Raw genomic sequence first — 12,176 nt, 5'->3', positions numbered from 1 at the left:
TTTCTTCTTCTTTAGGGCATGTTTACCAGCCAGAAGACTTGATTTCTCAGTTTGTAGAAAAGGTTTTAAGATTTAAAGGAATTTTTGTTTTTTAGTTTTCTAAGACGACAGATTAGTTATTTTACATTCATCTATCTAAATGCCTCCCCAAATTAAAAAAAAAAGTCATATAAAGACAATTTAACAGACCTACCTACCAATCTCCCTTACTTCCACAATTATATTGAGCAATTACTAAGTGCCAACCCCCCTCTGTGAGAGTTTATACGGATGCAGATACTTTTAGGTAGATGAAGGACAAGCAGAGAAATTATCCCTAAGGAAGAGACAATAAAGTTGAGATCCGATAGGTAAGCATACATTTTTTTAGGTGAAGGGATCAAAAGGGGAAATAGCATTTAAGGAAGAAAAAGTACTACATCCAAAGGTTTTGACATGTAGAAGGGAAACAGGGTGGGATCTAAAATAAGACTGCATTTTCTGGCCCGCAGTGTGAAGGAGGCAGCTCCACATAAATCTGAACCTTCATGGGAGTTGGAAGGATGCAGAGCCTTGGCAGCTGCTTGGAGGATTGGATCTTTATCCTGAAAATCAGAATCATTTGCCTCCATATAGCTTAAGTAGGAGGATTGGACAAGATGCAAAAGCAACATACGGATGTAGCAAAGAGGCTGTTTTAGTCAGCTTTCTGTCACTGTGACAAAATACTTGAGAAAAACAATTTAAAAGGTAGAAAGAGTTATTCTGGCTCTTCATTTAGGATATTTCAGTCCATTTCTGCTTGGCCCCAGTGCTGTGGGCTTGTGGTAAGACAGAACATGGTAATGGGGAACACGTGGTGTATCAGAGCTTCTCTCTTGGTGGCTGCCAAGAAGTAGAGAGAAAGCTCAATTTTATAGCAAAGCCCTTCCTCCAAAACCCATTCAGCTAAGAATCAATGCGTGGATTAATCTAATGATGAGATCTGAACCCTCACGATGCAACCACCTCTCAAGAGTCCCATTTGTGAATACCGTGCTTTGGAGACTAAGTTTTCAACACATGAGTTTTTGGGAGATGCTTCAGATCCAAGCCATAATAGAGTCTATAGTCCAGGGGGAAAGTAACAGAAGCTTGACATTTGAATGTGAAAATAGACACAGAGATAAACAGATGTACTAGAGATCTATTTTAGAGGTGAATCCAACAAAGTCCACTAATGGGTTGGAAAGTAGGGGAGAGAGGGAGATAGAAATATGAAGCACGTAGGGTTTGCCTAATTAGATAAAAAATGGTGACGTTCACTGAGGTATAAAACATGGAAAAAGGAACAGGTCTGGAGAGTGACCTCGGGTGGTGGGTAGGAAATCGTGAGTCAGTTTCGTACACGCTGGGTGTCACTGGGACACTCAAATGGAGTTATTGATTGTTACAGCTTGAATCTGGAATGTCCCACAAAGGCTCATGTGTTGATGGTTTGGTCCCCAATGTGGAAATGTTCACAGGCAAGCAGTTTTGGGAAGAGAATGGATGTGAGGACTGTGACTTCATCAATGGTTTTAGTCCTTGGAAGCATTCATTCATAACTGCACTGTTGGGAGGTGGGAGAAACTGTAGGAGATGGCACCTAGTTAGAGGGATTGGGTCCTTGGGAACATGCCCTTGGGGACTATGTCTTGTTCCTATTCCTTCCTTTCTCTCTCTCTCTCTTTCCTGACCACCACAAAGTGAGCAGCTTTGCTCTGCCTACACCCTTTCACCATGCTACTCAGCCTCAACATAATCTCAGAAACAACGGAGCCAGTCAACCATGGACAGAAATCTCTGAACTATGAGCCAAAATAACTCTTTGCTCCTTCTAAGTTGTTTTTCTCAGCTTTTATGTCATAGCAACAAAAGCTGACTAAATGAACCAAGTATTTCAACATACAGTTGTGGAGCTCAGGAAAGATCAGTGAAACTAAAACAATGGCCAAGTAATCAGAAATTGTTATTCTTCTCACCTTCAATGTGTTCCCTGTTAAAATTTCTTCATATTTTAACTCAAAAACTCCATTGTATACTGCTGCCCTCCGTCTGCAATGGCAAAAGCAGAAAGAAAAATTCCTGCATTCTAGTTTGAGAAAGGTGCCTTGGTAGTCTGATATAATAAAGGTTCTCTGAGACCAACTTTGTTATTGGTGCTTTTTATTTGCTAAGTAACTGTGAAAGTCAGGTACAGGCAGGTTGTTAGAGTTGGTCTTTCTTCCACACGTATCCACCAGTAAAGTGAAATGGTAGAAAGGTTGGGCCCTGGATGAGTTGGATTTAGATTTAAATCTTGCATCACCATTCAGTAGCTTGATAATCTTAGGTAATTTTTTTTTTTTTTTAAATCGAGCCCTAAGTTCCCCCATTGTAATAATAACTCCCATCTGGTGGAGTGTGTGACGATGCATGAGACCAGGTCAAGAAGGTGGCATTGGACGTGGCATATAGTAGGAACTCAGAAAGTGCTAGCTCTTGTCATAATTATCCTTGGTCTCTGCATTCGAGGATCCTCAAACTTGTAGGATTTTTGCATAAGAAATGCCATATCTGCAGGACAAAAGGGTTAAGGAAAGAAGTCACTCATGCCACTTTTGTAATTTGGCTCTGGAGCTCCACATTCCTACCCTACTCACCTCCCACCCCATGAATCTTTATTTAAGAGCCTGGGTACCGGCTTCATTTGACCAATCTTATGCCAGTAGAGAAGGAAGTAGAACAGAAGAAAGAGCTTAGAGATATCACTTTTCTCCACTTATGACTCCGTTTTAACCTGGAGTTGTCTTTGTACTGAAAGTTGAGTTATTCCCAAAGAGCCAGGAAAGAAGCCTCTTACTGGGTACTGCTGTTACTCACCTGTGTTCTCCAGAGTCACACCATCATGAAAAGGGAAGTTCTGAATACAGTTGGATTAAGGAAATTTAATCCAATCTTTTTCAAGTTTAATTGTATAAAACAAACCTTGTAGACATTAGAACAAATCAAACCAGGTGTAATTGGTTGATAAATTCCCATAAGAAAATATGTTACGTTAGCTTAGATGGGTTTAAACTGAGAAGAATCAAACTGATCTTGAAGATCTAAAATTGAGTATAATCATTTTCTAGTTCCACATGGGCTCTGATGGAGTCAAGGGGATTAAAGCATTTCAAGTTCTATCAACCCATTTCAGGATGGATTAGATAGATATGAACCAGACAGACTGACTGAATTCCAAGAAGTTTTAATTGGAATCAAACTTATCAGCCTTGGTTAATTAATGAGCTGTCTGGAAAAATAAAACTTTAAGAACTGGTGTCACTCCATGCTTGTGTCACAATGGTAAAGCCTATGAGTCACCTCCATTGGCCATTCTTTATTACTGACAGGATGCTTTCCTTTATTAATAACAGAGTTGCTCATATGGATGTGGACATCAACATATCTGGTTAAAATATCAACATATCAACATCAACATATCTGGTTAAAGTGAAGGCTACGTTTTTCAGTCTCCCCTGAAGAAACAGGTGTTCCCTAAAGCAAATGGTGGTGGTGGAGTTCCTTTCTGGGTCTTGCTGTCTGAAACGTGGAAAAGATGAATGGAAACACGGGGATGCAAACAGGGTGCCACTCAATGATTAAATTCATCTCTAAGGACAGCAGAGCAAAAGTGTGGACTTGCTATGACTTCTCTCTGGAGCAATCTTTCCCCAGCTACCCCATGACTCTCTCCCTCACTTCCTCAAAGTCTCCACTCACATATCAGCTCAACAGAAGCCTCACCTAACCAAATTTTCTACATAATGCACACCACCCCTCTCATTTCCACAATCCATCCCTTTACTCTCTTAATTTTTCTTCAAAGTATTTACCATCACTTGGTTTAGTATATATTTATGCACTAATTGTTTGCCTTCCCTGGAATGAAAAGTTTGAGAGGAGTAAGAGCTGTTTTATTCACTGCAAATCTCTAGTGCCTAAGATCATTGCCTCAAACACAGCAGGCCCACTGCTGATATTTTTAGTGAATAAATGAATAGCTGAATGGTAAACACCCTTTCATCAAATATCTGTTAGCAGTTGTTTTTCCATTGATGAAGGAATTGTCACTTCTCTGAAGAAGGCACAGCAGGAATTGAGTTGTGGCCATGGTTTCCCACTGCTAAGGAGAAGAAAGACTACACAAGACACAAACCCACGCTTCACTATAACCACTCTTTGCATTTTATTCACAGCGTTTACTAAAAAACAGACAGCTTCCTACCTATTTCCCTAGTTGTTAAACTGAATTGCCAACTGGATCCAGTTCACTTCTAAAATGTATTGGTATTATCTGGTGAAGAGGAGATGAGAGGACAAGAAAGGTTAACGACACCAAGTACACTAATATTGCTTTTTATTTCATGAAATCCAAATTATTACAAACATCTCTTTTAGGACCATTTTGTATAGATATTAACAAAAAAGGCAAGAAGAAATGCAACACACACACACACACACACACACACACACACACTCAGCTATCATTATAGAATGTGAAGTAATTCAGAAAAAAAGATTAAAATATTCTTTGACTAAAGGATGCCTAGCACGCAGGAGGCCCTGGGTTCAATCCCCAGCACTGTGAAAAAGAAAAAAAAATCATCCACTAAAGGAGATATTGAGAAAACATGCACACTAAAATAATGTGCAATAAAAGCAAAACAATAAACATCTACTGCTCCAAATTTAAATGGCATGAGCTCATGATAAAGTATGGGAAGGTCAATGTATATGCTAAGTCTAATCCTTGAACACTCTTCATTCACTTTTTAATGCAGGACTTTAATTCTGCACCCACATTTTTTAATTTTGTCCACTTCTTAGTCATATGAAAGTCTGCTAGGAATCTAGGACCAGGACCACCATCCACTTCCAGGAAAAACAGAAGAGGTGTTTCCACTGAAAGAACTCTGATTCCCAGATTCTCAGCCCAAAATAAGTCACTTAGTAGTCTACACTGACATTTCAAAGCTTGGGAAAGGGAATGTCATACAACCCCAGATTTCATTCTGGTTAATCTTACAAGGCAGAGAACAAGACAAGGAATGGGCCCCTAAAGATAGAAGAGACCCACACAAACATGTATGACATGTTTATCCCCAGACCATGATGTGACTGATTTTAGGAAGTGAATTAGAACCATTATTCCTTGATTGAAAGATCACACTGCAAAGTGTTTATTTTTCATCTTAATCTCTAATGTAGATAAATTAGAATAGATAATGGTTAGTTTTAGCTTTTGAAAAATAAACATTTAGCCTCCATAAAACATACATTTTTATAAAGTAAACATTTTGTATAGTCTTTAAAAAATAGCTTTGATGTACTTCTGATGCCCTTTAAAAATCATACTAAAATGCCACAGTTGTATTTTCAAAAAGTGTCTCAGGGGTTTCTGAAATATTAGCAATCCTCTTACTGGCAAAATATTAGACCAGTTATTCAAGCAATAGAAGGTGTTTTCTAAACCAGTGTGTTCAGATTTTTACTATGCATCAGAATCACCTACAACGCTTGTTAAAACACAAAATACTAGGTGCTGCATCCCCCAGAATTTCGATTGATCTGGGGTAAGACTTGAGAATCTACATTATTAATAAGTTCCCCAGTGATGCTGATGTGGCTAGTACAGGGACCACACTCTGAGAACCCTACCTTAAACTATTAATTTATATGTTCTTTAAACAGCAGTGTAAGTTTAGAACACAGGATCCACATGGTATTTACTGAATTCTTTTCAAGGCTGTGTCCAGAGACAATCTTTGCATAAAAAAAAATAATAATAATTCCCTCCTTTATAGCAACAGTAGTGCCCAGGCAGCAAGAATCCTTAATACCATTTGGTTAGCATTTTGGTTTTGCTGGACCTGGATTTTCCCAACTCCCATCAGAAGTGTTATAATTTACTAAATGTCTCCAGATGCCCTCCCCAGGACAGGATCCATGCCTCTGGGGGACCAGAAGCCACAGCTACATGTCTCTACCCAGGAGGTCTATCTCATCCAGGAGGAAGTCCATGTCCTCCCGGCTCACTTGAGGGCTGATCACCACCTGGCGGAAGAAGTTGACCTTCCCCCGGTGGGTTTGGTAGCCCAGCATGAGGCTTCCCTTCTTCATCATCCTCTCTTTTATGGCTGGGGCCACCTGCAAGGGGAGAGAAGGGAGGAGGTGAAAGACCAGAACACCAAAGCATTTCAACTGCATTTGCGTCAGCCACATGTTGGTGTGGAACCTACTCTCATGTAGGCCAACGTTATAATAATTCATTGAGAACTCATGGCATGTGAATACTAATTCGAGTATGTTAGACTTATTATTTCATTTGCTCTTTATAATAACCCCCTGAAATAAATACTACGAATCACATTTACAGACGAGGAAACTTAGGCACATGGAGGTTAAACAAATATCACAGGTCCAAAGCAGTCTCACTCTAAGCCCAGCCTCAATACCTAAATCATTTTGCAATGCTGCCTCATAAAAAATGAATTTCTGTGTCCACAGAGGTCACAATTTCAAAGCACCAAATGTGGTATTCATAAATTTGTCTTAAGTAAAAAGGACCCCAGTTCCTATAATTCCGGTGACCTGGGAGGCTGAGCAGGAGGATTGGAAGTTTGAGATTAGCCTCAGAAACTTAGTGAGACCCTAAGCAACTTGTGCTTTGAAAATATCTGGCTAAAGAAAATGAAAGCTTGATATTAGTCTCACATACATGAAATACAAATGCAGTCATTTATTAAGTGTAAAGGTGGCAATAAAATCGGAAAGTTTGTATTTTAAGGATAAAGATCTGGAGCTGACATGAGAAGTGCTGGCTCTGATAATTCAAATGCAAAAACTTTTCTAAAAGGTAATGTTTGAGGAAGTTAATCCAAGTTCAGAATTACATGGGCAAATCAATCTCTCAAAGCAGTAATGTGACCACCGAAGAGGTAGGTTGTAAAGTTTAAAATAGTGAAGTTAATTTTTGAAACACTAAGTTAAAAAAATGAAGAATGCACCCTTATGGACTTGAAAACATACACAAAGTGTTTTCATTCGCCTTTATTTTATCTTTCATAAGATAAAATATGTTGAGCATGCCCTTTGTGAATATGTAGGAAGGGAACTTCATGAAATTCTGTGCTTATCTTAGAACAGGGACATAGAGCTCGCCCAGAAACAAGGAGTGCTTGTAGAAATAAAGCCAGGTAGAACGTGCTTTAAACACCTTAGGTGTGGGGCACAAATGTCAGCTCCCATGAGACTTTCTCTCATAGTGTGACCCACCCTTAACACTCTACACTTTAAAATATCTATGTTTTGTCATCTACGTATCTGAATGCAGGCCAGTCTACTTCGTCTGACACTTAACACAATCCAATCTATCTTTTCCAAAGATGATGGAAAAATCAGGTGTTTAAACCTCCGGAGATATGATGTGTTGAGCTTAGCCACAGATCCTTCTCAAGGGACATTCAAGGGTAATTTAAACAGTTTTTTGTCTTCCAGACATGCTAATTTTAGAAACTAAATCTTGCAAAACATAGACTATACCACACTGACAACAACCACCACAGTCAGCAAAATCACCTTGGCATTTTAGTCAAAGATTGGCAGTTTCTTAGAATATAACAAGACATATAAAGAAAATATATGGGTGTAAAAGAAAAATAGAAAAAGAAGATGAAATCTAAGGTCAAAATAGTGAAATAATAATCATCAGGGTCTATAATTTTCTGGAAATATGTCACACGTTTTATTTTGAGCTTTCTAGAGACTAGAAAAACAGGACTAATTAAACAATAGCCCTCATTCTCTTTACAAAACTTAGTGACAAGCATCCAATGAATACTGAAAGCTGGAAACTGGTGGGACACTCTCTACTATGCTTATCCATACCTTCTTGGAATCCATAAATGCATTATAAGTCATGATTCCTCCCTAAGATGTTTATGCAAGTATCATTTGTTATTAGACTTAGAAAATTAAAAAATGAATGTAAGCCCATGAAAGAGAGTGGTTTTCATTCTTTGGAAAGACTAGGTAGAGGAGCTATCAAGTTAGAAGTAGTTAGAGATCTATAAGCTGGCAGAGTGGCTCACACTTGTAATTCCAGCAACTAGGGAGGCTAAGGCAGGAGGATCATGAGTTCAAATCCAGCCTCAGCAACTTAGCAAGGCCCTAAGCAATTCAGGAGAGCCTGTCTCTAAATAAAAATAGGAAAAAAGGCTGAAAATGTGGCTCAGTGATCGAATGTCCCCTAGTTCAATCCCTGGTACCAAGAAAAAAAAAAAAAAAAAAAAGAGAGAGAGAGAGAACTATAAAGCTATTAAAACAAAATCTTGAGCATCTGGACTGATTCTGCACTCAGATTTCTACTTAGATGTCTGAGAACTCACTTTATCTAAAGATACACAAGCTGGATATGACAGATGATTCTCAAAGGGCATGATTTATACAACTTAGAGCAAACCTACCCTCAACTCAGGAAGAGTCTTACTTGCTTTGGGAAAGCTTTGGAAATTTTCATTTGATGAAAACAACAACAACAAACAAACAAAACCTTTCCATTAATAGATGGGGAAATAAATGTATACAGATATACAAGTAAAAGAATATTTAAATGTAAAATGCAAATGAGATAAAAAATATTTAAGTTATGTATGCTGTATGCTTCACATTTTTTGGAGAATTATCTGCTTTAAATGATTCATTCTCATAACCTCAAGTATGAGGGTTTCTGATGTACATGTGAGTGTGGGTGTACATGTGAATGTGTGCACATATGAGTATGCGTGCTCACAGGTAATATAAACTTCTAAGGCATCATACATCCCTCTTAAAATATCCCTGCTTGGTCACAGGACAAAGGAGAATCTCAGTCCAGTTCATACTTATGACGAAAGCACATTTATTTTTAATTCAAAAGAAGTGGCCTCTGGCCTCAGGAATATAAACTGAAGCCAGTTGGAAACAATATAATAGTGTCAGTACTAATCGATATTAGGAAAACCTGGATCATATGGTCCAAATGTCTATCCAAGACAGACACAGCCTATTAATTTTAGAAACTACAGCTTGTGATTCTGTGAATTTTTTGATTCTTTGAATTTTTTTAAACCAAAATTCCCTTCATTTACATCTCCAGCATCCTCTAGTTATCCAAGGAATAACCAGCTTTGACTTATAGCCAATTTTAAATTTAAAACAGACATATTCTTGGCTTAGGCTTTATTTGCATAGTTTATTTTTGTTTACTTTCCAATACCTTTAATTTTCTCCAATATAGGGGGTATTTTATGCCTTACCTTTAGAAAGCATAAGGATTTTTGATTCCAGTTCATAATGTGTCTGAGGCACAAATGAAACAATTATCAAAAGGAATCTGTCAGGTTTGCATTCTTTGTAAGCAAACCAGAAATATTTTTAAAAATAAGCAAAAAAGATAACAGTTAAGAGGACACTTCAGATGTTTTAATACTAAGATATTCTGAATGTTAAATTCTTGCTCATATGGAAGGCACAAAAGTGTGTTCCATGGGCAAAAGAACATGGAAGAAGAACCAAACTTTTAAGTCAAATTTTGTTACTGGCTTTCCGATATTATAAAGAAATGACTATCTATGTGATTCAGAACTAGTTAGGCAAGGGTCTGACAGTACAATAGACATTTTTATCAATGTATCCATGAACATAAGATTAATTCCTAGAGATAGTTACTGTTAGGCAAACAGGGAAGATCTCCTTTCTCTTTGAGTACTTCATGGGAAAGAAAGCTATAAGCAATCCCAAGGCTGATACTCATTAAATTGCTCTCACAAATTATTATTGCTGTAGTAGTGGTGAATTATTGTTATTTTTAACAAATAGTTTATCAATCCTTTACAATTTGCAGTGTTCTTTCATGAGTCCTATTCCCATAAATTCAAGTTAAAGCTTATCTGAAAGAAATCCATGTTTTAGCAATTTAGGGACAAAGAATATTCTCATTAACAGCCTGCTTATCACCTTTCCACTTGAAAAAAAAAGTCAACCATTTTCTATTTATAAAGCTGCAGGCATAGTCCAAGACTGGGCAATTTGGATATTCCCTTTTGCTGATCACAGCAGAGAAGCAGTCCTAATCTGACAGGATGGAATATTCACAGGGGAAAGAAAATATGCACAAACTAAATGTAAGTATCCAAATATCGCCCCTAAATGGAGCATGCATAGCGGAAAGCAATTTGGCAGCAGTGAGATTGCTTTCTAGCTCTCAATTATTTCACTGCTGGTTTTCCTTGAAATTGTAAATCACTTTCTTTGCTTGTGCCTCAGTGCACCGGTCCCTGCATCTTAAGTGGAGGAAGATCCTGACATTTCTATTTGGTTGCACAGCTACTCAATCTACACATTTCTGTAGAATTTCTGTTTTTCCCCCTTAAATTATGTTCCTGCAATGATTTAGTCATTTAAACAGAATTCTGTTGACATACTGCTGCAGCACATGATAGCATTTGATATTTAAAAGTTACTTAAACTCAAGGGGAAATAAAATAAAATGACACTCTCTCTGGCCAAGTACAGCAATTTGATAAGCAACTGACCAGGAAACATCACAACCTTTGATTAAAATAAAATGGTAATATCCATAAAATGACATTTCTTTTGAAAAATATGTTACACACTCAATATTAATAAGAACATATTTTTTTTCAATGTACAAAGTATGTCTCAAACTGTGGAAAAGGACCTATTTTATTTTTTTCAATGCATTACAGATTAAGACTTTGGTGAAACATAATAAAAATTTATTACTAGAAAAATAAAATAAAAAGACACAAAAATACAAGCCTAATTTTGTGTTTTAAGTCCAACACTAAAGCTAATCTGTTAAGTTGCCATAAAAACTAAATGGTAACTCTGGGTTCCCTTGCTTTTCTTACTGATTGGTAATGTGCAGCTCATGAATCTCTGTGAGGCTGTGACCACAGTTTGAAGAGTGCTGCTCTGCTTGAACTCCCTTGTCTCCTTGGGTTTGTGATTTTAGCCATGAAATTGGATGTCATTTTGCAGACTTATTTCTGCTTACTGGCATGGTCTCCATACTGTTTTGAATGGTGTTTTTGTATTCCACTATATCATTGTGCTATAATTGACCTAAATATTTCACAATTGCCAGATGTTGGCATTCCTTCTGTTATAATGGCATTTTATTGAAACCGAGGACCCAGTCATGAAACCTCTAAATAGTTCTTCAAAGTCAAGTCCAGAGATCATAATAGTAAATGGTTCAAAATATCCTAGAATGTAGGATCTCCATACAACATTTTCCCATCAATTGCTATATGGATAAAATAGTCAAAAATTTCAGTTATAAAATATGGAGTAGAACATCAACCAGGTTGGCTAAGAAAACAAAACCAATAATTAAAGGAAGTGATCCTTTGGCAGCAAATAGGAAGGGTAAAGACTACATAAGCTTCTACTATATGCTAGGATAACAAGGCTATTCAGAACCTCTAATAAACCCAAAGCAATTTATGTTTTGCTAAATCCTTCTGTAAGCCATGGGAAAATATATGTTTCTCCAACTCTAGATTTCAGGTCTGTCTTCTTGATTTCAAATTTATCACCTTACATTCCATTTCCTCCAAGGTAGTCAAAATTATTTGAGGGGTAGGAGGCTAAATTCATAGTAATTTGCAAATCTTGTGGATATTGCATGGGACAAGCAAACAGACTAATAAACTGAAGAGTGAAGTACAAAAATGGTAATGCAATTAATTTTTTTTTTCAAAGATTATCTTGTCCAAACCAAAAGCAGATTATCTGAAGTTTATTTCCTTTAAAGGGCCAGACAGTAAATATTTTAGGCTTTGCAAGCAAAGCAATCTCAATGGCAAATACACAACTATGCCATTATAGCATGAAAACAGAAACAGACAAAATATAAGCCAATGAACATGGCTGTGTTCTAATAAAACTTTATTTAGAGACAATGAAATTTAGTATCTTACAATTTTTACATGTCATAAAATATTATACTGCTTTGGTTATTTTGAAATCATTCAAAAATATAAAGCCCATTCCAAGTTCCAAGGTTGTGCATAAATAAATGGGACATATGGTAAATTTGACTTTGGACCATCATTTATCTTTTCTCTGGTCTAAAAAAAACTATA

The 12,176-nt window shown here is 37.1% G+C and overlaps 1 protein-coding gene across 9 annotated transcripts in view; it reads right to left on the bottom strand.

Annotated features, from left to right (window-relative positions):
- Positions 1–4,374: 4,374 nt before the first annotated feature.
- Gadl1 (glutamate decarboxylase like 1) overlaps positions 4,375–12,176 on the bottom strand; it is a 227,745-nt gene continuing 219,943 nt past the window's right edge. For all 9 annotated transcript variants that reach the window (XM_047532613.1, XM_047532618.1, XM_047532612.1 and 6 more), the window contains one exon: positions 4,375–6,171. In XM_047532613.1, coding sequence (XP_047388569.1) covers positions 5,998–6,171 — 174 coding nt within the window. In that variant the 3' untranslated portion in view covers positions 4,375–5,997. The remainder of the gene's footprint in view (positions 6,172–12,176) is intronic.

This window comes from Sciurus carolinensis, chromosome 17 (assembly GCF_902686445.1).
Source record: "Sciurus carolinensis chromosome 17, mSciCar1.2, whole genome shotgun sequence".
NCBI lineage: Eukaryota > Metazoa > Chordata > Mammalia > Rodentia > Sciuridae > Sciurus > Sciurus carolinensis.
Note: the sequence above shows the minus strand (reverse complement) of the source record. Positions and strands in the feature narration are given on the sequence as shown.